At 39.8% G+C, this 27,185-nt stretch overlaps 2 protein-coding genes across 2 annotated transcripts; both read right to left on the bottom strand.

Annotated features, from left to right (window-relative positions):
- Positions 1–752: 752 nt before the first annotated feature.
- Positions 753–7,582, bottom strand: LOC140268272 (putative ferric-chelate reductase 1). Its single transcript, XM_072363038.1, has 7 exons — positions 7,458–7,582; positions 6,958–7,052; positions 5,476–5,682; positions 2,970–3,074; positions 2,574–2,715; positions 2,199–2,324; positions 753–1,809 (listed from the first exon to the last, which is right to left on the bottom strand). The coding sequence occupies exons 2-7, from the start codon at positions 7,048–7,050 to the stop codon at positions 1,757–1,759; spliced, it is 726 nt and encodes a 241-aa protein (XP_072219139.1). The 5' UTR covers positions 7,051–7,052; positions 7,458–7,582; the 3' UTR covers positions 753–1,756.
- Positions 7,583–11,187: 3,605 nt separating this feature from the next.
- On the bottom strand, positions 11,188–27,124 carry LOC140268270 (uncharacterized). Its single transcript, XM_072363037.1, has 30 exons — positions 27,057–27,124; positions 26,906–26,971; positions 26,720–26,788; positions 25,245–25,313; positions 25,073–25,144; positions 24,708–24,767; positions 24,543–24,599; positions 23,870–23,938; positions 23,220–23,285; positions 22,800–22,871; positions 22,323–22,382; positions 22,165–22,239; positions 22,028–22,084; positions 21,878–21,946; positions 21,724–21,789; positions 19,702–19,767; positions 19,074–19,127; positions 18,918–18,983; positions 18,754–18,828; positions 18,515–18,577; positions 18,089–18,148; positions 17,884–17,943; positions 16,546–16,617; positions 16,317–16,379; positions 16,134–16,193; positions 15,794–15,868; positions 15,671–15,710; positions 15,524–15,575; positions 14,435–14,849; positions 11,188–14,027 (listed from the first exon to the last, which is right to left on the bottom strand). Exons 1-30 carry the CDS (start codon positions 27,102–27,104, stop codon positions 12,360–12,362), a joined length of 3,864 nt encoding a protein of 1,287 aa, XP_072219138.1. The 5' UTR covers positions 27,105–27,124; the 3' UTR covers positions 11,188–12,359.
- Between the last annotated feature and the right edge of the window lie 61 nt (positions 27,125–27,185).

The following is a 27,185-nucleotide window of genomic DNA, read 5'->3' as shown; positions in this document are numbered from 1 at the left end:
CTCCTGAGATCATGTGATGAGAAGAAAACAACTCGGTCTGTACATGCATAACTAACTCAACCTGCAGTTCCTGCTTTAAATCTGCACTTCAGTTGTAAATGAAACTGTAAGCTTCAGTTTTACCTCAGCTAGGACAACTTTTGATGTGTTGACAGCTCCTGAAACCGTGGACCTGCGACCTGAACGAAAAACACCCAAACCAGAAAACCTTTGACATCTTTAGAAAAATAAAAACCTCTTAAAATGCGACAATATTCAGGAGGAATGCAAAGATAAGTTTGCAGATAAATTTGAACTTTTTCTAAATTCATTTGTTTGGAGGAGGTGTAGCTATTAAAAAAGCTCTCATAAACAGATATAGAGACTATAAAGTGACTTCTGTGACTGTAACTTGTAATGTTGACCAAAGCTTCACATAGTGACTAAAAAAAACATCCAAATCATGAGAGAGATCAAAATAAAAGTGCCTCTTTTCAACTTGCTGAAATAAGGTGAAGTCATCTCTGTCACAACTCAACAGATTAACGGAGCTCATCGGCACTTTGGCGGCTCCATACTTGATATAATTGATATTACGTTGGTATATTAACTATATTATATAATAATATTATTATTATTATTGATATTACTCCAACAATTATATAATTGAACCATATAAGCATCAAAGTTGCAGGGCCAGTCTCTTGCTTGGCAAATTTTCTAATGACAACTGAGTGGACTCTTGGTGTATAAAACCTAAATAACACACAGTGTACGATAATATATTTTATTTCAGATTATGGGTTTGACATGTGTCAGACTTTACAAAATATTTTAAAAAAAAACAGGGAGTTACACATAAACATATATTACTCATCTGTGCAGTATAAAAAGAAAAAGAGCTTTGGACACTCGGAGTGTCCAAATAATTTTCTTAATTAATCCTTTTAATCAGAAGTCAAACAAAATGGTGAGTTCATTCATTTATCAAAATAGTTTCTCATAAATCTTCTATTGATTCATAGTCTGATCTCTACATAAATATACAAGATGTGCTTTGGTTGCCTCAGCTCCAAATGAGCCGTCAGTGGATGCTTCTGTGAATACAGGAGTGAATCAACTAAACATCTGTCAGGCCACATTATGAGTTTTAAAGAATATAAAAGTCTTGGTTTACCTTCAACAAATCAGCATTTAACTGTGAGACACACGCGTCTCACCCAGATGAGGCGTGAATATGCGCTTAATGTGTAACCAGAAAACCTTGTTCTGTTAACCGTACCGTGGTGGGAGAAGTTGTTTTACCACAAACGAGATTCAAAAAAGTTTCAACTGTATTGTTTACAGGTTAGGTAAGGTCTTTTGTCATCCATTCAGCGATAGATTGGTCACAGTTAACTTAAAACACAACCACCATGGTCTGGGTTTGTTGGCTGAAGTTAGACTAAACAGACAAGATCAGCTCACGCTTGACACAAGTCTGTAAGAGTGCATTTACAGACAGGTTGTGTTTACTGTACGTGGGAAAATTTGACTCTGATCACAGTTTATATGGACAAAATTGAAAAGTAAAGAAGGAAAAATCTAACATTTGCTGACTGAAACTCATCAATTTCTTCAGCCCTGAGTATTCATGAGGTGCAAACATACTGCAAAAGATCTTAATTTGTTAAGTAGGAAAAAAAACGTTATAAATAGTTCCACACTCAGTTTTCTCCAATGTGTAAAATGGCTGCCTTCATAGCGTCTTCGTCGGGTCACAGCTTCCCTTTTGGACTCAGACTGTCTTCAGGACGCCCAGCGTGAGGATGCTCAGCAGCAGCAGCCCAGCTGCCGGGGAAAAGACACAAAAGGTATTTATCAGAGACTGTCATGTGAAAGTTATACCAAACAGATCGTGGTTTTATCTACAAGTGGCAGAAAACTGAGTATGCAGATGTGTAACTGCCAGCCTGTATTATCACATACCAATATGGTGTCGCAGCAAAATGTGAAATAAACACAAACACTTTACTAAGTTGAGAAACATCTACGTCTGCGCCAAGAGAATTTAATTCAATACTTCACTATTTGATTTTATTTGTACACTTATTAGATTGTTTCCTCAACAACTGTGGCCCTGGTACTCTGAATCGTCCTCAAAGCTCAAGCTTTCCTGAATCCCCCTGAAATTGAGCACCCGAGGCCTTAAAACTTCAAAATGGTCGTGCATATTTTACCATGAGAGAGATGAGGTCGACCAGCTCCTCCTGTCGGGGGCATTGATGTTGTGTTAACGTTGCTGGCCGGGTCGGCGAGGTTCAGAGGGTTGGTGGTCAGGGCGACTCTGAGGGGCCCAGGACTGCCTGAAGAATAAAGTGTTGAAATGAAAAATAGTGTTTGGAGGGTAATCTCATCTTAACAACCCCAACCCTGAGGAGTCCGACAGCTGGTCCTCACTTGGTTCCCAGATGTTTACGGACAGTTGTTAAAAGAAAAGAAGATGAGCTGATGTTTTCATCTTTATTTTTATAACTAACATGGTATCGCAATAAGTGTTCATTCACATGAAAGAATACACAGTAAAATTCAGATAAGGTGTGCCTTAATCTTACCTCCAATTACATTTCCATGTCCAAGGATGACGATGAAGGTGGTCGCGTGAAAGCTCCTGGTGTTGGTGGCGTTTAAACCAGGAACATTGAACTCACACTGGATCATATCGCCATTCACAGTTCCTCGTATTTCCATCACATCCTAAAAATGTTATGTGAAACAAAGTCAGGTATGGCAAAATCAAATGGGAGGAAAATACAGCAGAATTTAGCCCAGAAGATTAAGCATTTCACTTGTCATATGTGGTGTTTTCTATGATTTATTATGACCCATTATATAGAAAATGCACACACAATAAATTATGACCCAAAAAGAAAAAAAATACTGTAGAAGGAGCTGCAACTATAAGTTTGTAAGTTTCACATATGAAAGATGCAGTGAAAATGAGGCCTCACCCTGTTTAGTACTTCAAACATTTCACTGGTGCCATTTTTGCTCACTGCTTGGAAGAAGAACATATCCGAGCCGTTTTGTCCACAGATGAAAAGCATGTTGATACCCTAAAAGAAAGAAGCAGTGGTTAGAGACTCAGCTGGTGTTAACACAATGGTGCATTTCAACATCACAATAGTAGTAGTAGATAAAGTTATTTACTCTGCATAAAACTTTCCAGTCTTTCCTGTTTTGTCTGTGGTCATACCTCCCATTTGTTTGCAACCAAGTGGCAGAAACTTTATTTACATAAGGAAGCGCTATTTGCAATTCAAATCATTTTTCTGCACTGTGTCCTGTTGTTTTACTTTGTTAGTTCTTTTTTACAGAAAGTTTCTTTTCTGTTTCATTAAATGTAATGGAAGTCAATATTTATTTTATATTATATTTATATTTATTTTACAAGCAATTTATTCAACCATTACACGTATCAAGTTGTTTGTGAAATCTTTATTTTGTAGTTAATTCGTTTAAAATATTTTGTAACTCGCTGTCTATCCATCCCAGTGGCTACTATATGAGGCTCAATAATTAACTGAATTTTTATGTTTATTAAAAACCAAATGCATTTAGATGCCCAATAAATGTCCGATCATAACTGACAAACATTTTTCAAAAAGTCAACAATTCAACGTAAATTGCCCAGTATTTGTGAAAGGGGTAAATGCTAGTTTGTTAGCCTGGCTAGCTCTCTAAAAAGAAAAATCAGACTTTTGCTGCTTTTTTTGTTTTATTTGTTTTTCATTTATGTTATCTAATACATTCAGCATCATAATCTGATGTTGGTTCTTAATGTCTTGCAAGACAAAAATGATTTTTTGCAGCTTTTCAAATGTCGCTTAAGATTTGCTTCACTAGTTAGCAACCTAAGCTAACTTCTAACACTGTAGCTAACTGTGCCAGTTATGACCACAAATGCACAAATGTCATACAAATGCTTATGCAAAAGTTCTTCAGCATAAATTCAAAATGTAGCCTATTTGAATCTATTTTATTTGACAGTAAAATTAACAATGTACAACATATAAACAAGTTAAATAAAAATGTTCCCAAGTTATCAAAAAGGCTAATTTTCTTTGGCATTTGTAAATGATATCCACATGTGTCCTCCCCTGTTTCGTGATATTATAATAAACTGGGCCAGTGTTACAGGGCACAGAGAGGTTATTTTTAGTTTGCTAGAAGAAGTTTTAAATGCTCAAACTCATCAGTTGTTATGGGTGATGTAGTCCATTAACCATACTAGCACGGACAGCTAGTTTGACCGTGTTTGGCATAGACAGATTGTAGTTTATTGCTTACTGATTTCCATCGTCTTTTTTAACATTTAGGGCAGTTTTGTAAACTCAGTATGAAACATATTTAGTCTTAAAATAGTTGATACATGGTCATATTCAATAGATGATTGCTTTCTGGTGATCATAGATAATATTGATCATCTTTCACCAAAACTACAGGTCCAGGCAAGAGTGAGTCCACCGGGTGTTGGACAGGTCTTTCAGTACTTATTTTATTATGATTTTTTTCAGCATGAGAAATGTCATGTGTGGCGTGTGAACTTGTTGAAATGCGTGTGAGAGCCCTGTAAAGGTCCCTAAATAAAAAGAGGTGTGGTATGGATTTCATTATCAGGAACCCTGATACGACATTTGCTGCATCATTAATGATTCAACTTAAAGACCATAAAATAAGGAATGCAAATATTTACATTTGTCAAGAAGCAGCGTGATGCTGTGAATGATTGACTTCGCAAAGCCACGACCGAACACAGCAACACATTTAGTCTTTGAGAAACTAAACTCATCTCTTTTGGGCATCTTGAGGACGTCTATATGACTGATCTCACCTTTTACTTTCATGTAAAACCCTATGTAACATTATGTAACTTCTGACACTGAAAAGCAAAACTTATTCTGCCCTACCACTGCTTTATATATCAAAATAAAAGTAAGGAATTAAAAGTATATTAAAATGGCCACATTAATAGTTTAATTGAAGTTTAATTTCAAAATCTAATAAAAAAAATGCCTGAGCAGTTGTTAAATTTGGCAAAAAAAGAGACATTATATTTATACTTCATATAGCTGATATATTTATTTATTTTAGGGCATTAATACTAGTATGTTGCCATCGTCATTTCAAATTATTAAAGAAAGAAAAGAACGATTTATTTAAAGTTTTACTATCATAGTTCAAATTATTGTAGCTACATCAGTTTAATTAGGTGAACTTCGGTTAGGAAATAGTCAAATATTTGGTCATGTGGTAAAGCTGAACCTTCAGTAAAAAGCTAAAAGTTTCTAAGCACTCTTCCTTGTTAGCAGAATAATGTTTTTATTGTTTAGATACTGACTGAATAGCATCAATGCTTTAGCTTGAATTCTGTGTTGCTTTTCCAAAGAAGAATTTAGGAGGACAATAATGACTAATAACTTTAAAGAAGTGTCATAAGAGTTGTGAGTGTTGTACCATAGTTTCATTCAAGGTGAGCCCCAGTGCGATGTAACCAGAGGAGTTTCCACTCAGTTCGAAGGACATGTTAACGCCGTTTGGAGGCATCGGGGTGCCAGCAGTCACAGATCCAAAAAGACAGCTGCTGTTTCCTGTGGGGTCACAGTTGTCTGGTGTCTCCACGCACAGTTTGGTGACTCCACACCCTGTCCGAGTAATGTTAACCTGGTTGAAACACAGACAAAGCCAAAGTCAGAAGATGGTTCTTAGAGTATCTAACACTGAAGTCATAAATGTGTGATTTTCTGGATTTGTTTCTGTGAGGAACAGCCCAGTATGATTGTGACTAACTGCTGACTGATACTATAGTTTCATGTTTGTGTTGATGTGGAAAAATGAAAGACTCAGCAGGAGTTTGTGATCTGATACATGAAAGTTTCCAACCTTCAGCTTTTATAAACAACTCAGACACGGATGATGTGTTCTGTTTTATTGCTCATTGTGTTTGAACACCACACTGATGCTTACTTAAACACTTACTAGTAAATTAATGACTTTTCAAGCCAATCGAGGTCACTTTAAGCTCAACCATCACTTACAGCCCAACACCACAAATCCAACCTTAGTCAAACAAGGGATTGGTATTTTTAGTCAAATATTTCTTACCAGATCATATACTTATTTGTTATTTTATTTGATCTGATTCTTTGATTATTTTAAGTGTCCTAATAGTTTTCAAAAAGTCAGAGTTTTCACATTGTAGGTGAGATTCTTTACCTTGTCAGATTTGATCAAAATTAAAACGTTAAATGGACTTTAAGAGCACGAGGTACATAAAAGTGAAAAAAGGGAAGTACTGAGGTCCTGGTAGGAAGCAATAAAAAGTCAGACTAAATCTAGAATATACTACATATTTTTTAAAAATATACAATATAACTAAGACAAGCACAACGTTTGTAGGCGTCATTACTTAGTAATTTGTTTTGAAATGGCATATTTCTGCAAATATGGAATTAAATCCAAACTCAGACATCTTATTCTTGGTGGGGGTGTGGTCCTTAAAAACTAAGTCCAGGCCTCAGTACAGGCTGGGTAGAAGGAAGAAAAAGCTTACCGCACATCATAATGCATGCCAGAGTTAAAATTTAATAAATAACCGTGTTTTTTTTTTAACCATAACGTATCCTTTCCCCTTTAACAAAAAAGAACTGCATTTCTTTTCAGGTGGGTTTTCCAGGTTTTAGTGGAGATTCGCACCCTTCCTGAAGAAAACAGGATTTACCAGAAGAATGAATCCAGTTTAAGTTTCATCCCATAAAACACACAAAGTCCTTCCACTTGTAAATGCAAAGCACCCTAAAAGCCTCCACCTTTCTTCAAGTAAATACGGTCTAAAAGCGGTTGCTAAACAACTGTGGTTCGTTGTTTTAGAGTGACCTTTGTACACTGTGCTAGTGTGGTGCAATATACCGGGAGGGGTCTGGTTTGATGGATACCAACCTCTTTATTGTTGGCAAATGACAGCATTGCTTGGACACCCGTGGCCATGAAGAGCATCACTGTGGTGGTCAGAAGGATCAATACGCGCTCCATTCCTGTCGGGAGGACACATGAAAGCAAATGAAACTGAAGAGCTTGGACTACCTAAAGGTTAAAGATGGAAAATCTTAAGACTTCTTTTTTTAGATTAAGGATTTTATATTTAATTCAAATAAACGGTTTATCTGCAATTATAGCAATTAAACAATCATAATTCTGTTGAAGTCGCTAAACAAGCTAAAATGAACAAAAAAATTATTGAATTTATCAGAAAATCAGTCCATCTTCTTTCTTTTTGACTGCAGCCCAACACCACAAACTTTCGAACGATCTACTTAAAAAAGTAGGTATTTACAAACTTACAGGCTTTCTAAAACCATGCTGATAAATAACGATAGAGAGCAAATAAACAGCAGGATCCAGTTATTAAAAGTGATCAGATTAAGTTTTCAGACACTTACTTGATGCTGTGAAGGTTAGATGATGAGTTCCAGGAATCTACGTATGTTCGAGTTTAGCTGTTTCAGCTCCTCTGAGAGGATTTGATCCCTGTTGGAAGGATTTATATCGGCAGCGCTGATGCTCAGAAGTGCTGTTGTTTCAGTAGCAGCATCCTGATAGGGTGCTGAGCTGTGTGTAGACACACCTGTCTGACTACCTGGCTGGTGGGCGTGTGCTTCCTTTGTTTTTGTATCAACAGGAAAGTTTCTGTGAAACACAATAGTGGTGAAATAGAGTTCTGATCTGGCTAAACTGGATTAGTTTAACCGCGTTAAACACTTGAGTGATTATGAAAAAGGTTTCGGATCATCAAATGGGGGAAAAAGATCTACTTTAGCTGTGATAGTTTTAGCTAAACCAAACAGATGTTCTGACAAGCAAAAAGTTTGCGAACTGAGTTAAACTGAGACTTACTTGATAAAATCATAAAAACATCACCCAGTGAATACAATTATGTGGGTTTAATGTGTTTTTAAACATCAAGCAGAGAAGAGAGAAATTTAGTCTGGTAATTAGTTGTCCAATACTCAAAAACTGAGTCTGAGAAAGTGGTTTATCGTCTTTCATAGGATAACATGATTCACTGTAGCTGGAATGTGATACAACTACTTAAACAAGATGTCACTTAAGATCACAGGTTTGATGCCAGATGTGGTTTGTGACGACAATACAACGAAGAGTGGTCCAACATTCCTTTGAGGTGATTTTCTCCTTCGTCTTTCTCCTCGTGACAATTTTCTAGATTGTGTCTGTAAGCGTGTTCGATGTTGTACAACATAACTGTGTCGCTCTGCTCTGATGCTGCTCTAAAGTAACAAATATAAACATCTGGAACATCTGAGAGAGCGACGGCACGTCAATTAAGTGAGCAGAAACGTGAGTGAAAATGTAAAGATGCTTAAAGCTACAATTTAAACCCCTCTCTGACGTCCAGGCCTGATCAGCTGTCTTTTGTTCTTGGTGGGATGGTGTAAAACAGGATGTTCACCTGCTCAACAGGGACTCTGCAAAATGGGGAATTAACTCAACCCAACCCAACAAACAGCACTTTGCCAAAAACAATGACAAAGATCGGTTTGGTCTTGGCATGAAGTTCAAAGCAGTGTTCCTGGAAGAGCTCAGGAGGATGTGTTCCTTTTAGACATTTTTTAAAATCTTTTTACATGAGAATTTACTGGAAGACTCACTTCCAGAAAAATACCATCAACCATGTGAAGGTCGACTTATGAGCCTTTAGATCAAGAAGACCCACGTTACTGACCATGAAACACAACTTTCTGCATCATTTTGGCCTCACATGGATGATATTTTCTTGCTGCACCGGTTTGAGCCATTGAGATCCTCTTTTTTGACCACACAAACACTTCCACATACTTTCAGCTATCGAAACCATTTGAATGCCAAAAATATGACGCACATCCAGCAGATGGGTGCTCACACCAATCTTTCCTTGCCAAAATGTTTTAAATATTCAAATTAATTAAAAAGAAAACGTCATAAACAGATGAAATCTTCTTTCAAATGAATCTACTTCCACATACTTTTAGCCAGAGAAACCTTTGAAACTGAGAATTCATGTGGTTTTATCACAGAAAAAAAAGCATTCTCCAGTTGGTATTGATCTATTTTGCACTAAAATGTTAAAAAGCACTTAAATAAAGACTATGTAATGGATAATTATTGGCTTAGTTTATCTGAGTCCCACTCTAATCCCTTCAGGTCTGAGCTCTTTGACATAGTTTAAATAAGCCGAGCCCTTTTGTGTTTGCATAAAGAAGCAGCAGAACAAACATAAAGGAAACAAAAGGAAAAACAGTTCATGCGATTGTTGTTCTCAGTTTTCTAACTGACATGAAGATGTAAGTAAAAGGTGGCAGATCAGTCACAGCTCAAACCAGATGTAAATCTACCAAAAATAAAACAATTAAAGAGCTGAAAGAGTCGAAATGTGATGAAAACAGCAGTTCTCTGAGTCAGCGTTGGTCTTTGACTCGTTAAATCCCTTTTATATGACCCGTTTCCATCCTGTGGTTTGCATGATACGGCTCATCTGTAGGGTCATTTATAGCTTCATACAATTAAAATCGGGTTCTTCAAGGGAGAAGAAACTTAAATGGCTTGTTAGAGTGCAAGCTGGATTATTTACATACATGTACATACATGTAAATAATGATTCCTGTGGGTTTCCCTGCCACAATTGTTGCCATTGCCTTTACATGCACTGCAGAGGGAAACTGAAACTTTCTAATCAAATTTCAGGCTTTTATTTATTTATTTTTTTTAAATGCAGGAAAGTGTGCATCTTCCTTTATCATATTTGATATAAAGCAAACAGACACTGCTCTCTGTGGTTTTCTTTCCATTGATCACAGTTTCTAACACATATTCTCCCTCATTCTGCGATGAGTCACATGACCGGCGGCATCAGCACAAACTCATGTGATGGAAAATGTTTTAAGTGTTATTTTTCTCCTTTCATTTCTGTCATGGGATGTTACTTAATGAGACCTGGGTGAATACAACCTCTCAGCCCACTGGAATTTTATCTATCCAAATGATAACACGGCTTTCTGTGTCTATGTTCTCTATGTTTTACGCTGTTAAAGGCCTTGAAAAGGAACTTCATATCGATATCTTCTGGTTCACGTGAAATCTTTCAAGCAACAGTGTCACTTAAACTCTCCCAACATAAATATTACATTAAAATGGCCTCACCTTTGGTAAATAAAGCCATATCTTAAATAGAGGAGGGTTTCATCCTTCTGATTACTTAGAATTAACTGATTTACTTGTAGGTTTCAAAGAGAATTTCTGCTAAAGCTCACACACATACACGGCAAACCCACGTGCATTAGTGTCGCTTTCCTCTCAGTGTACTTATTTTGAGCTTTTCGCCTCTTTTCAGTCTCAGAAATCTGTGTGATAATCAACAGAAGTATATGAATGGAAAGAAATATATTAAAAAGACAAGTTTCTGCAAGATTTAAGATGTAATTTAAGTGTTAATTATAAAATGAAGGAAGAAGTTGAACAGTGGCTCCTGTTGTATCATCATATGTTGGATTATAGCTTCGATTATTCGAGGCAGAGCTGCAGTTTTGGTCAGGATGCCTCCGGGTCGCCTCCCTTTGCAGGTTTTTCAGGCCCCAGATCCTGATTATATATTCTACTTGGGCTGGAAACACCTCGGGACCCCTCAGGAGGAGCTGGAGAGCGTCACCTGGACGTCTGGGTTTCTCTCCTGAACCCGTTTCACCCGCTACCCAACCTCAGATAAGCGGAAGATAAAGGATGGATAGATCATCTGGCAGTGTATATAACAGGCTGTTTTAAAGGTTTGTTCACATGTGAGACACTTACCTTTGAAATGCTGGGAACTTTAAGTAAAAACGTTCTAAAGCTCCTTTATTTTGTAAATGTGAATAAACCAACCCGACAGGCTCAGAAGATAAAAAGAAAAGATGTAACTTCAGTCAGTCAAAAGCACAAGTGATGAACATATATTGATTAAAGCTCAAACACACTTTATTTAAACATGTTTCACAGCTCTATGTCGCCCCCTGGGGGTATTCACATGTTAAAGCTCAGAAAACTTAACCAGCCAATTAGTTCTAAAACTCCAGCAGAAGTTGATATAAAGAATAAGTCGTACTTTCATTTTTCAGGTGAGATAAAACATCAACACGGGCATTTCTGGAATTATTAATAATTTATTTGTTCAGTAGGAAACCAGCACCGTAAAAAAAGGGTTTACCCGTAAATAAACATACAAACACAAACAGAGAAAACACCGGAGAAGTCACCTGAGAGAGCAGGCGTGGAGGAAGCGACGCCTGGTTAAAGTGCGCTGACTGCAGGAAGTCTGTAACAGGTGATGTAACAGGTGAGTTTAAGAAAAACAAGCAACCATCACATGATTTCAGCACAGAAACCATCATTCTGCGTCTCCAGGTGGGATAAAAATAAAAAACACAGGGCATTCGTCTGAGCCCTGAAACACCAAGAAAGCAACAGACGTTAAGCCATCATGAAGTTTACAGCTGGTTGTTTTTAACAAAAAGGAACAAAAGCTTTAGAGAAACTCTTCAATCTTTGTCTCACTGAACAGTTTCATAACTGATAGAGAGACACAGTATTTACTTCGTCTTCCTTCTACTCTGGATAATTAAAAGTGTTCATTTCCTGTAGAAACAGCATAACCTGCAAATCCTCTCAGCTGATTTCTGAAACAGTTCATCAGAGCTGAAAGCACCAAAAACAATTAAATCACCTGCTTTGTATCACTCAGAGAAAGAAAAAGCAAACATTTTGGGATAAAATGAATATTTGAACAAGACAGCATCTGAAATCGCTCCTTATTCACTATATGTAGCACAATATTTAGTCTTGTTCCTTTTAAAACAGCCGTTTAACCGCTTCGGTTTCTTCTGTGATGAGTAGAGAAACAGTACAAGCGATGTTTAGTGTCATCATGTATTCTTAGAGTTGATTTTAGCCCTCATCTTCAGTAAGGCGTGCTTTGTGTCCACAGATAATTCCCGCAGGGATGATAAAATCTCATCTTGAACCCGATGACGGTGCCTCTGGATCATGACTATCTGCTCAAAATGAGATCGTTTGAGACGTTGGGTGGAAATCTGTCTGCGTGATGAACAGAAATCCCTCCAACATTTTGTTTGTCGTCACACGTCTGGTGAAGTCGACCTAATCTTTCCGTCCACTCCAGATGCTTCTTTGCGGTGTGAACTTTGACCTCTGTGTGACACCAACACGTGTCTGAGGCAGGTTAGAAAACCCCGTGAAGTTCGCTGCAGGTACGGTGAGAGAAGGACGCTGCTGACGTCATCAGTCATCTTGCTGAACTAAATGTTCAGCCCTTCTTCCCGCAGAGCGTTTGATCGAAGTCGAGATCCTCGCCGGCTGTGGTGATGCTCTCTGTCGCTTCCTCTCCTCTTCGGCCTCTCCTCCTCCTCCTCCTCGCCCCCGGCGGTCTCAAACCGCCTCCTGGCGCTCTCCACTCTGCTCCCGTGCCTTTCCTCCCCCCTCTCCCTGTGCTCGTCGGGCCCTGCCCTCTGGTGACTCCTCACAGATTCATGCTTGCTGCTCACAGAGTCTCGATCCAAGCGCTCCCTCCTCGCCGTCGCCTCTTCGTGACCTCGATGCGACTCCTTCCTCGTGCCCGTGCTTCTATGGTTCTCTCTTTCGGTCTCCTTGTTTCCTCTTTTCTCCTCTTTTCTGCTCTTCATCATCTCTGCTCTCCAGTCTTTCACTCCTCTCTCCTCCTCTCCTTTTCTCAACCAACTCTCCGACCTGTCGCTTCCTTTGTCTTTATGATGGCTTCCTCTCTCATCTCGTTCTCTCGTTTCATGTTTGCCTCCTCTTTCTCCGTCTTTGTCGCTCCTGCTGCCGTGCCTCCCACCTTCCGCCTCTTTCTCCTGTTTCCTCTCAACCTTCGTCCCTCCTTCATCCTCCTTGCTGCTGCTCCTCCTTTCACTGTCCCTCTTGTCCCACTCTGTGTGGGCCTTTAAACTCCTGTCATCTCGTTTTGAATCTCCTGATCTGCTCTTAGCTCCTTCCTTCTCTTTCTCTGACTTATTTCTCTCCTTTTCCTTCCCGTCTGTCATTTTATCTGCTCCAGTATCTTCTTTAGTCTTGTCAGGCTTACGCTCATGTTTCTTTTCCTTTCCAGCTGTTAGTCGATTCTCAGTTTCTTTCTCTTTCTTGCTTCCTTTCTGAGATTGTTCTTGTACAACTTCTTTGTCGATTTTGTAACTCGACTCATCATTTCTCTGCTTCTTCTCATCAGGAATCTTCTTTAATTTGGAGTCAGACTTGTGCTTCCCTTCTTCCTCTTCCTTTGCATTAGTTTCTGTCTTCTCTTTCTCCTTCTTTTCCTCCTGCTCTGCTTTTTCCTTCACGCTCTTCTCCTCTTTTTTGTCCTTCTTCAGTTTGAACAGTCCCCTCTCCGGCTCTTTACTCTTCTGTGGCTCCACCTCCTCCTTCTTGTCCAGTTTCTCCTCCAGGATGTCCAGCTCCTGCTCCAGCTCAGCCAGCTTCTTCGGGTCAGACTCCAAATCGTCCTCCACCTCAACCTCCACCTCCTCAATCTCCTCGTACTCCTCCACCTCAATGCCATCCATGGTCTTCTGTAGCTGAGTCTTCACCTTGTTCAGCTCCAGGAGGCCGTCTTGGAGGTCTTTAGACACCTCTCTGATCTTGCCGGCGAATTTGGTTTTGGCGCCCTTACGGAGCTCATGGGAGTCTTTGGCGAGGAAGAAAACATCCAGAGCCAAAAAGAGGGCGGACATGACGCCTGTGGTGACGCTGATGGCCTGGGCGGCTTTGGCGGCACCGCCTGCGGCGCCTAAAACCTGCACAGTGCTGATGAGCTTGTCAGTGTTGATCATCAGGGCTTTTCCAGCCCGGCCTCCCTCCTTCATCACATGTTTGATGTTATGGTTCAAAGCCTTTTTGGCGGCACTTTGAGAATATTTCTCAAAATCCCACTCCTGCAGGGTGTCCATACCTTCCTACAGCAGGCAGAGACAACAAAGGAGGGTCAGACAAGGCACAGAGAGGAGATGTCTTACAATAAGGATCCTTTTCATAGGATTTCTACTCACAAAATAAAAACTAATATTAGGATTGTATTCTTTGACTTGCATATTAGAATAGCTGCCATTTTATCATTGAATTGAGGTAAAAGAAGTTAAGCTACGGAGGTGACAAACGTGCACATCATACATACATAAGATTAATAATTTTAGAATAGAAACAACTGAAACACAGAACTTTCTGGCAGATGTGAATTGGATTTGATCTTTGAGAATATGTACAGTCACATATATTTATGTGTAATAACTGATGGCGCTTCAGAAGTAAATGATACCTCGACCAAGCTGAAGCTTGTGGTTCACAAAGCCAAACCTCTCCTCACCTGAACGAACTCCATACACTCTCTGATGTCTTTGATCTCCTCCTGGTAGCCCTGGATCATCTTCTCCACCTTCTTGCGGTCCATGTTGGAGTGAACCGTGTCGGTGATGTTAGCCGTTGCCGACGCGATGCTGCCAGCCGTCGCCACGCTGATCCCCACCGCCGTGACAATAATTGAGGCTCCAAAAGTGAAAGGAGCCAGAATGAGGCCGGTGATTGTGGCCACGCTGCCAGCCACGCTGGCCACGCCTCCGCCCACAGCAGCCGTCACTGTCCTCTTGTGGAACTGATCGGCAGCGTCGGCCAGAGACAAAAGCTCCAGGATGCGTTGCTGCAAGGACGCCCCCCGCTGGTTGAAAAGACGCACAAAAAGACGGGCTGCCATGTAGACTCGATCGGCCGCCTGCTCCATCGCCCTGCAGAGGCACACGTGATGTAACCACTGGAGGCGTCACAGAAATTTAACTTCAGACATGAAATTTCAAATTGTAACCCTGAGGCTGACAAATACTCAATAAGAAGATAGAAAATGTCTTTTTTCCACTCGGCTCTACTCGGCTCTACTGGCTTTAGGTCTTTTTCATTACATTAGAGTACCACGTAAATGTGGGTGGGGTCGTTTTAGGAAGGCGGCCCGAAAGTCCCGTGACGTCATTTGTATACGTCACAACACGACACAACGATGGAGGACATCGAGGCGATGGTATACCTGCTGCTCGGTCTTTGGCTTTGTGTGTAGCCGTTTAGCTCGTTGATGATCACAGAAATAAAACAATCGCACGGTCGCCGTTGCTTTAAACATGGCTCATCCAGTGACGTCACTCCCTGGCCAATCAGTGGCCTGCAGTCTGTAGACGTCACATTTTAGGCTCGACTCAGCTCACCAGAACCCGGCCGAGTAGGGGCTAAAAATGTACCTGGTAGCAGGTGCTACTACCTAACGAAAAAACCCTAAAAACCGAGTCGAGCTGAGTGGGTACAAGTAGAAACGAGCCATAAATTCACCCCAGAGACATTTCCCCAGAACCCTAAATACATTTTCTTTGGTAACCAGAATTTAAATGTCTTTAAAGTAAGAAACTGTATTTACATTTCCCCATCTCCCTCCTGGAAATTAGAGCTCTCTGTCCACTCGGTCCAACCTGGCAACCAGCAACAGAAATAATGCAATCAGTAAATGGAGAAATTACATTAAATTTCTGTTTAAATCAAATGTAAAAAAATGTAAATGCACAACCTTTCACGGTGCTCCACCACTCCATCAGCTCATCGTTCTCCTGAAAACAAGCACTTCTGTTAATGAAGAGACAACTAACGGCCTGTATAAGCCAACCATACGCAGTGAGACGCACAAACACACCGGCTCAGTTTCAACGGGGTTTCCTTCGGTTGGAAAAGATGCCATCTCCACGGGCTGGACCTCCACTGTGCTCTCCTGGTTAACAAACAGTAACACAACTGTAACACAAAGTCTGTTTTTTAAGAACAAGGCAAATTAAAATTGAAATAAAACTCCAAACTGAACCTGATAAGAAAAGAACCTGATAATAAATGGACAAAATGAGAGGATCTGTCAAAACCTCCTTCATCAGGTACAAACAAATATATCTAAAGCATATTTAAAAACATTTATGGAAAAAAGCAGTTTTCATCCTTAATATGTGTATAAAAAGGGCGTATTGCATGTTTTTGATGTTAACCTGCGCTGCGTTCAGGTCCTGCAGCTCAACAGATTCCTCAATCAAAGGCATATCTGAATCCTGGAGAGAGAAAACAGGTCATTAAAGTCATTAACTAAGTGAGTAAATAACATAATCGATTCATTTATGTTTTGTCACGTTTTGCTGTGCAGGGTGAATAACTCATCAGACAGCGGTAAATACCTGTGAAGCTTGACCAAGTTTGGGAATTCTGGGAAGAGTTTTCTTGATTCGGAACGACACAACCTGATGAAAATCAAGAGAAAAGACAAAGTGCAGCAGTGCGAGCAGGTAAAGATCAGAGCTCAAATCTCAAACTGTACAATCAAGAGAACCATGAAAACAAAAAATCCTGAGTGTAAATTCATGTTCTGAAACGTCTCCAGATATTTAAAAGAAAACAACGACATACTCGTCTTTTCTTCTTTATTGTCCTCTTGCGTCTCAGCCCACCTCCCACCGGCGCCACCATGTCCTCACCTTCCTGCAAAGAAACACGCAGACGGCTCTGGAGTTAACGGCGATTAGGCTGGTCGCACACAAAGCTGCCTATCTGGGTTTATATGAAATAGAAACTGATTTATGTAAATCTTTTGTTGTGGTGCGAGAAACTATTGTGCTGTCACGTTATTAGTGTATACGATATAAGACTTGGATCGCAGTCATTTTTCATCTGAATGTGGAAATAAGCAGATATTTATTAACAAAAGAAGGAGACAAACAGCATGTTTAGCTAACAAACTAAAACATCAATAAACAGATTTATGATATTCTGATAGTCTTATGCTACCAACACAGACTTAGAAAAGACTCTGAAAGACTATCAGCTCACATCTAAAGACGAGTGTTTAGAGTTTTTAGTCCCAGACTAGCCTCAGACTAAAGATTTTACAAAGACTGAATCTTGTAGGGTCACTATTTACAAGACTACAACTTACAAGATCTTTTTTTCCCATCATGTAATTTTTTCCCCATCATGCTGAGCAGAAGTTTTACAAAAATGGAGGAGAAGCAGCTTTTAGCTGCAGCTGCTCTTGTCTGTGCAGTGGTTTGTAGTGAAAAACCCAACAAAAAGAAGAGAAAACCTTTTGGACAGTCCATTTTCGCCTGCTTGTCACTCGTTCTTCTACGTCCGCCACCATGTTTGTTATTGACTTTCCTGTTTCCGATTTTGTCAGAACTTAACGATCGAGATGACGGGAGCGCGCCGAGACTCCAGTTAGACTCCTAAAACCCAGCATAATGAGGACTGACAAACAACTACGGCTACTTTTGACCACTACGTTGTCATTTTTAACATTTCATCTATTGATGTTATTATTAGTCTCCTAAGAAATTCTGAACTTTACCAGTTTTCTCAGCCTTTTGCAGCATTGCGTTTTTTTAACTGACTGTATTTACTATTTATTTACACTAAAACGTTGTCACCAATTAGCTCCACTTCACTTCACTTTCCCCCCATGTTACAGCTATGACCTTCGACATTAATGTTTTCACACATGTGCATGAGAGTCCTGAAATGCTCCAAAGATTTTCCGCCCGGCCCCCGTCTGAACATCATTCATTTCATTACACGCTTCCTCCTGCTCCCTTTAGACCAGTTTCCCTGCATCCTTTTACTCATATTTGCATATTTACGTGAGCAGCAACCTCCAGTGTCCATGTGTGAGAACGTCTTAAGTCTGTTGTTCGTGTGAGAGTGTAGATAATTTAGTTTGATGTCCCTCAACGCTGTTTTCTTTGTTTGTACCTGCTGCTCCGAAGTTTTGGGCGTCCGTCTGAACATCCCAGAGAACCCAACTTTTTTCTCCTGTTAATAAAAAAAGTAATGAATGAAGCATTTGTTTAATTTAATTAAGACACAAAAAAATAATACAAGCGAAGCATATACAGTATATATATATATATATATATATATATATATATATATATATATATATTATATAGACACTCACCTTTGTGGTATTTTCGGGTTCAAGAAGATTATTGGTGCTGCTACCAAACAGTTCATCTTCCTTTTAAGAAAAAACAAAACAAAACTGAATTATTTAAATGTTTTGAATAATAAATCATCATCACTGACGTCACGTAAGAAGACAGCAAGGAAGGAACAAAAATCAGATGTTTACACTTGAATATTTCTCATGTATTAGTTAAGACATCTCTCCTCATGAAGGTTCAAAACAACAAAGACGGTTGGCTTCTTGATTAAATACGTGCATTTTAAATTTTTCATTTTAAACTGGTTGGATCAGGTGTTAATGGGCTGAAGGAAATGAGCATTTCTTTCTCCTTTCCAGCTCAAACTATGTTGTCAATATTGTGTGAAATGTGAGGTTATTATGCAAATTATATCACTATTTCTTTGACAAAACTCTCACCATCCCAATTTCGTTGAGGCTGTCGCAGCTGTCTGACAGCTGCTTTGAGTCACTGAGGGGGTCCTAGAAGAGAAAACAGCTGTGAGCTCCTCACCTCCTCTCGTCATCTACTGTGATCTGTACTAATAATCTAAATATTACAGGACTCAGAGTTATTTTCTTAAAGGAAGTAGTATTTCATATCCGTCCGATTAGATTTAAGGTTGAAGGTGAAAACTCTGAAAGCATTAATCGGTCACCTGAGCAGCGATGGAGCGCGGGGATGGTTTGGGTGACTTTTTAAAGATTCCTGCAAGTCCACCTGTTTTCTCCTGCTACAAATTAAACATCAACAGTTAATAATCAGTGATAGAAAATTTCAGAAAAACAAGCCAGGACTGTGGCTGCTGGACAACATTTGCACCTTTGCCTCCAACAGATTTTCAGCACTGGTGGATAACTTCTTGTATTCGCCTGCTTCGTTTGGCTCCTGAACACACACACAGACACAAAAGTGAGACTAACAACTACAAGTGAAATCAAATTATTTGTCAAGTTTGTGCACAGGCTGCTACCGCACCTCATCTGATGTTTTTGGACTTTTCTTGAACATGCCACTGAAAATGTTTTTGTCCTGAAATCACAGAACAGACAGAAACAATTGTGTTACCTCACAAAAAAACATAAAAAACAGAGTACATGCAAAATCCCATTTCAAGTGCCCATATTCATTGTTAGTACTATTGGTCATTTACTAAATCTAAATAAACAGATTTATTGATGTAGAAAATGTTCTAGTTTAGCACGATTCCTTACAAATACTAAATGCAACAATTTACTGCATTATGGGGTTTCTGCAGTATGGAAGGCTGCAGTTTCAGGGTGGTCATTTCTAACATGATATCATGATAATGTGTCGAAATAACACGCCGCTTTTTGCACATTTTCGTGTCATGCTGACTGACTGCAGGTCTCTGGCTGCGGTATTTAAGAGGTCAGTTAAGTAAATAGGAGCCCCCAAAAAACCCAAAACTCTTTTATTGCAATGCTTATTGATTAAGTAAAAACATTTCTGACACAAGAACATATCTAAGCATCTTTTCGGTCGAAGAAAGAGAAACAGGACATGACAGTAAATGAGCATTTTCATTCTAGATTCCAGGATATTTGGTAGAAAGCATGTAATTACAAAGCCGTACGCTACTGACCTCCTCTAATAGGCTTTCGAAGCTCGAAGATCTTTTAAATATTCCTGCCAGGCCTCCTTTTTTCTCCTGAAACACACAACCACATGCATACATGTTATTCTTCTTTGTAAACACACTCGCCGTATCAGGCATAATTTCAACATCAGCTGTTGCACAAGCGTTGATGTAATCAGTGGTAAGAAGTAACCATTTACTGAAGTGCTCGGTATTCACAGAGGCTAAGCCTACATTTCATACCCAGATTTATTGTTCCCCAGAGAAGGTCAGTAACAGAGCTGATTGTCTACAATACACACAAAGGTTACCAAACAACAAAGTGCAGTATTGGTTACACCTCTCACACCACATCAGTTTATCCAATTTAACTATGAGTCTTAGTTTCTTTTAAAACATTACTGCCCATTTATTTTAGGATATTTGACATATTATTCTATTGTTTTTTTCCTTCTGAACCGTCACTGTTATTTGCTGCTGCAAAAACCATTATAATAATATAGTATCCATGTGTCTATTAGATAATTAATGTTGTTTATGCATTTAGCAGACGATTTTATCCTAAGCGACTCACAAATGAAGATATAACATTATAGCTAAAATCAAAGCTAACAATAAACTACATAGAAGGAAACCACAAGTCAGGCTCTGTCAGAGGTGACAGTGGAGCGATAGAGTGCAGGCATAGAGGGAAGCACAGAAAGATAAAGTGCAAAGATAGAGGTGGTAGAGAAGTACAAGGTAAGTGCTAAGATAGGAGATGCTCTCTGAAGAGCTGGGTTTTCAAGAGTTTCTTGAAGATAGACAGGGACGCCCCTGTTCTGGTAGCGCTCGGTAGGTCATTCCATCATTGTGGAACAACACATGAAAAGAGTCTGGATTGTCTTAGGTGTGGTGTAGGCACTGCTAGACGACAATCCTGGGACGAACGGAGGGACCGAGATGTGACATAAGCCTTTGCGAGAGCATTCAAGCAGATGGGAGCCGTTCCATTGAGCACTTTGTAGGCTAACATCAGTGACTTGAGTTTGATGCGGGCGGCTAAGGGCAGCCAGAGGAAATCAACGAACAGAGGTGACGTGTTCTTTTCGGGTGATCGAAGACCAGACATGCCGCTGCGGTCTGGACCATCTGCAGAGGTTTCATGGCACAGGCTGGGAGACCAGTTAGGAGAGCGTTGCAGTAGTCAAGGCGGGAGATGACCATATACTGCACCATGAGCTGGGTGGCGTGTTGGGTTAAGTACGACCTGATCTTTCTTATATTTAGTAATGCGAAGCAGCATGATCAAGCAACAAATGTAATGTGATCTTTAAAGGTTAGTTGGTCATCAATCATGACACCCAAATTTCTAGCAACCTTTGATGGAGGTGAATGGAATCTTATGCAAAGACCTTCATTTTTTAGTCACTACCTTCTTTTCCAGGACTCAAACATAAGTTAACATCATCAGTGCTTTATCTCTGGGTATTTTTAGCACTTTTTTGGTGGAGTTTGTTCTCCAGGTTTTGAAAACAGCATTTCTTAAAAAGATGTTACGTTTACATAAATATGTACACTGTCTCTACTCATTAGTCTCTAAGGTTGATAGCGTCTACAATCTCTTGTATGCTACATGAGAGACAACATAAACACAATCATTAATTAGGAGATGTATCTTGCTTTGCAGCTGCTGGTCCAATAATGGTTCCCTGTTCACACATCACTGTCTGCTTTAAATCTGACACATCACTTTCCCCCTCCGTTAGACACCACAGAACTCAGCTTAAATCACCCCTAAAAACACAAACATCCCCCAACTTCCATGACAGGTTAAATAGCTGTCATAATTTTAACCCTGCACACTCGGCATACTGTACATGACAGAAACATGCACAAATATCGCACATAATCATCTGTCTGCTTGACAAAACTATAACAGTTGGCTGGTGTCTCAGTTGATCCGAGTGGGCAGGTTTCAGTTCATGTTCACATGACAAAAGCAGCTGAGACAGAAACAAATGCAGAAGTGGTTTTCAGCAGAAATACCTTCTGGCCGGTTGTTTCTATCAGATTCTCACTGCTGCCAGATAGCTTATTTTCAGCCTCCAACTCCTGCATTCAGAAGCAGAAAAGAGTAGAACTAAATAAAGATTTGCTCCCCAACATGAAGTATCATTAACGTCAGATGCAGCCACTGTACCGGCTCTGCTGTGGCGCCCTCTGCTGGTTTCTGTGGCCTCTTAAACATGTTGCTGAAAATGTTTTTCTCCTTGAAAAAAGGACGCTGGGGTTAGTAAAATGCTGCTGCTGGGGACATGAGAGCTACACATCTCTGTTACATTATACAGACCTTGTTACCGGTATTCTCAGACAGATCTTCAGAGCCGTCTGACAGCTCTTCTCTGTCCTGAAACTGAAAGCGGTTTTAAAATGTGAAACGGTTCAAATTGTGGGAACATTTAGAGACTTTCTGTACATTAAGTTTACCAGTGCTTCAGTCTTTTCTCCAGATGCTTTGGGAGTCTTTTTGAGGAGTCCGCTGAATAAGCCTCTACCTTTCTCCTGATGAAATACAAAAATGAAGACTTTAGGATGTGGGGTAAGAGTTTGAAATGTTTGATTAACGTGGATTTGAACTCACTGACCTGTTTGTTCCCAGATAAATTCTCATTGCTGGCTGAGAGTTCGGTCTCAGAAAGGCCATCCTGTAAAGAAAGATTAAAGGCCTTAAAACGTTACTGTTTAACCAAAATGACTGAACAATTTCAATCTTCACACACATAAAACTCATTATGACGCTAGAAAATCCTCATTAATTACTGAAATTACATAGTTTCTACAAGGATTTGTTACCATAAAAGATGTTCTTAAAGTTTCTAAAAAGTGTGCATCGATACAGACACATTAACAAGCAATAGTGGGGCACAAATGATTGGCTTCCAGTGAAAGTAATTGGTTTAAAAAAAGTTACAAAACTTCTGTAACAAAGCCAGAAATGACCTGTCTGTTCTTAACTTTACACCAAAAATGCATGAAAACATTTGAAGTCCTGTTAACTGAAAACAGAACAGAATAAAGACATCTAAAAGAGTTGGATTCACTGATTCATGTTGCATTGTTACCTCCTCAGATTGAGCAGCTTCTGCAGATTTAGGAGGTTTCTTGAATATCCCACTAAATATTCCTCCTTTTTCCTGAAACACACATATTCATAGTTTTTTTTTCACATTTTGAGGAAGGAGGCACAGGAGAAGGAGGAGGTGGATGCAACACTTAAAAATAGACAATAATAAACATTTTTACTGAGTGAGAAGCTGAACAGGGCTACAATACAGGGTTGATTTCATGAAGAGTGCCACAGAATTTAGTAGGAAGTTACAAATAAAAGAGAAAAGGAGCAGTATCTCCACACAGCTGGACGGTCAAGTAGGTTTTGATGTTGGTTAGTTTCAGAAAGTCACAGAAAAATGGGAAACATACACAATACAATCTACACATCAAGCAGTTAAAATCAACTATGAATGAAGAATAAAACGACTCACCTTGGTGTTGGTGTCAGCCAGACCTTCCCTGCTGCCCGAGAGTTCATCGTCTTGTGACTTCTTCTCCTGAGAAAAGATGAGATCAGTTACATCCATCTGGTCCACACTGAGGATGTGAGAGTCCAATCTTTTCTTAAAGACTTCTTTTTGTTTTGCTAAGATAGAGACGCCATGAAGACTTTAGGCAGACTTAAAGCCTAAACTGATAATCAAATTTAGGAGCTTCCCTCCAAGAGTGGTCATTATCACACGCAAGCAAAAAGGCTCTGAAGTTGATGCACTTTTCACGTTTTCACTTTGATTTATCATAAACGTGTGAGAACTGGACAAAAGGCAGGTTTCATTTCTCACCCTGAAACACTTGGAACCAATCTGAGCTCACCAGAATTGCCTCAAGTGATGATTTTTTTCAATTTAGGTTGTTCTTGGCTAACGTACAGCAGTGAAACAGATGTAATAAGGGTGCAGTATAGTGAAAATTATAACTCCTGAAAATTAGTTTCACACTAAGGTCTGATTTCAGAGAACACTTGAATTTTACTTGGAAGAATACACAAGTCTCAGCTGTTGTACGGTGATCATGTAGAATATTTACCGAGCAAAATAGGACATCTACAGCATGAAGTTTAATTAAACAATGCCAAACTGACCTTTGTGCTGGCTGCATCAGACAGACTGTCACTGCTGCCAGAAACGTCTTTATGTGCCAGCAGGTTCTCCTGGAACACAAACACAGCAAATGTTTTACTGTGTCTTATTTTTCCCAGCACAGTTATTCGTTCTGAAGATGGAAAAGTTACTCCCTTAAACGGATGAGATGTTTTTATTGTAATTTTTGTATGATCTCATTAGGCCAATACGCCTGTAGATGTTGGCTGAATAATGTTGAATCTGTCCACATCCTGCTACAGAGATTCATTTAGTTTCACAGGTGAGTGAGGTAGGCCCACCCCAAAGAAACCAGGGTCATGTCAGGTATTTGTGGCCTGTCCTAACAGGAAAACATTACATCAGCGATGGCTCCGTTCCATCACATATTCAAGCTACTAAACAAGAGTAGAGACCTGAAACCTGTTAATCTCTATGGAATGTGGTTGTTTACATTATTTTGTACTTTTTCGGCTGTCACAAGCCAAAATGTCTGCAGTGAAAAAGATGATAAAGGTGATAAAATCTCAAGAATAATCTTGGTGTAAACAAATGCATTCCGGTCTTCAGTTCACAGCTGTCAAAAAGACCAAAAGATTTGAGAAAACAAATTCCCCATAACCTGTTTTTCTGAGTTTCTACATGAAAACTACTCGTGTGTTTGAGGAGCTTTACCTCTCCAGCTGCTTTCGGGGTCTTCCTGAGGAGCCCACTGAACAAACCACCTTTCTCCTAAAGAGTGAAGACAGAAACCTGTTACCTGGGAGCGTCATCCTCCACCTACAGGGCTACGCCTGCTGAAGGTCAGGCATGTTGACTCGTGTGTCATGGAGGACTCACCTTGCTCTCCAGCAGGTTGTCAGAGCTGACAGAAAGCTCGCCATGTAGTGGCTCTGCACCCTGAACATAAGAAAAATGTTACCCAACCTGTATGAACATGAGCATTGAGTGCGCTTTCATGCATAAATAAACCTGACAAACCAAATTTAAGAGAGGGCACAGGAATTCAGAACATGTTTGTGTGTGTGCTGCCATTTTCTGAGGAGTAACAGCGGAATAAATTCTCTCTTTAACTAGATTGTATGAAAAACAGCTAAATGATTGTGTTCTAATTCATAAAGTCGGCAAATAACGATGCTTTCAGAGTCACTGTGAACACATCTGCACAGTTTAAGCTTCAGAGGTGACAGATGTTGACATCTTACCTCCTTCAGTCGGGGGCCTTCAGACAGTTTTGGAGATTTCCTGAACATCGAGCTGAAAACACCTCCTTTTTCCTGACACACACACACAAAAAGTGTTGATTTTACAACTAAATTATCGGTCCAGTAACACAAAGTCCTTCTCAGTGTGTTGAAAAGCATAGAGCGTCCTTACTTTTGTCTCGCTCTTCTCAGACAGGTTCTCATTGCTGGCTGACAACTCTGCCTGCAGCGATTCTTTATCCTGAAACACAAATGGCTCAAACTTTATATTCAGTCACCCAGCGAGACCAGCAGCTGATCGTCTCGTCCCCTGAAGGAGACGACAGACGGCAAAAAGAAACAGCTGAGCAGTGAGAGCATCATCAGATGATCAAAGTTAGGAAATGTTGGTCTAAATGCAGGAGGTCCAAACAGGAAACCTGTTGAGTAAATGTTACGTACAAGCTTCATTTGCAGGTTTATCTTGAAAAATCAACCACAACAAAGCTTATTGAAATGTTCCTATTGCATTTTAATAGCTGCAACACATAAAGCAACATTTAGAACTGTAGACAGGGGAAGAAGAATGAAAGCTACTATCAGCAGGGTAAAAACCTCTGAAAAGAAGAGCGGTGGTTTTCACCTGAAAGACACCTGCTCTGCAAGTTTTCTAGAGCTTCCAACTTGAGAAACATTTAGGCTATAATATGGAAGATGAGAGCAGGGGAGTGATGTTCTTCTGTTTGGAGGGAAGTCAAAGTGGGGACTCACTGCTAGCAGAATTTAATTCATTAAGGGTGCTACGAGCACACTTACTACTGTTTGACAGTAATATTTTGGCATGCGAAGGGTTTGGCAGTTTTGAAAAAACACACAGACGTCACACATTCAATTTTGACCATATTTCTTTCACTAGTTCACGCCCATAATTTCTCCCCCACATCGATTATTTATATATCAAATAGCAGGCGTTCTTCTACTCTTTCTCCTGATGTGACTGTCATTGCAATGAGCCTGATGGTTCCCTCTCAAAACACCTCAGAGTGCAGAGTGCGTCCAACAACCACCATTTCACTCCCCTTATATTTGAGCTTGAATTTTCTCTTCGAGACTCGTAGTGAGGGGTCTTTTTAACCTGCCATTTAAACTATAACATATACTGTGGATCAATCCGAGTCCAGTACACGATACTGTTACTGAAGATTCAAGAACTTACAGCTCTAAGTGACTTTTTTTAGTCTGCCTATCTGTTTGCTCCTCAGAGTGGAGTTTTCTTAAAGGTAGTTACAGGATATTTAGAATCGTGTCTATCAAAATGCTGAATCTCAACGGGAAGTAACTGCATCGGCATCTTTTGATTTACACAGACTGACGCACAACATTCAGGTTTCCATTGGTAAGCATCACATGATGCCATTATTTTGACCTTTAAACTGTGAGGAACGCACTGCTGCTTTACATAAAACACTATTTTGCACCATTTTGAGGATATTTGCAAATAATGGAATTTTGCAAAAGCCAGAACAAAGTGTTAAACTGCCTCATGCTGTACCTCCAGCTTTCTTTTGGCTCTTTATGTGATCCTGAACAGACATGTTTACACAATACACTTCGACATCACCAAAACTCGGGTAACTAAAAAGGAAAACAGACTTTTACGATCATTACCTGCTCAGGTGTTCCCTCTCCAATAATCTTGGGCGATTTGCGGAGGATCCCACTAAAAAATCCTTTTTCCTGGTGACAGCAGAGGGATAAACCGGCACCATCACTGATTGTTACATCTAGACAATAACAGCAATGTTGGATGATAAATAGTCCACTTGCTACATAGAAGATCACGTCCCAGCTCACCTTTGAGTGAGTGTCAGCCAAATTGTCATTACTGCCGGACAGATCGCCAGGAAGCGACTGCTGGTCCTGAGACACAAAATTAAAGTGTTTAAAGTTAAACTAATGGTGTGATTATGTGGTTTTGATAAATCGTATTTTTTAATAAGTCCACCTGATCGATTTGAGCAGTTTCAGCTGGCTTCGGCGACCTCCTGAACATCCCGCTGAATATTCCTCCTTTTTCCTGAAAAACAGATGCACATGCTCAGTAGTGGAAGATTTATTCAGTAAAGTTCAAGTC

The sequence above is a fragment of the Leuresthes tenuis genome, unplaced genomic scaffold, assembly GCF_036924035.1.
Source record: "Leuresthes tenuis unplaced genomic scaffold, fLeuTen1.0.hap1 SCAF_14, whole genome shotgun sequence".
In the NCBI taxonomy this organism is placed as follows: Eukaryota; Metazoa; Chordata; class Actinopteri; order Atheriniformes; family Atherinopsidae; genus Leuresthes; species Leuresthes tenuis.
Note: the sequence above shows the minus strand (reverse complement) of the source record. Positions and strands in the feature narration are given on the sequence as shown.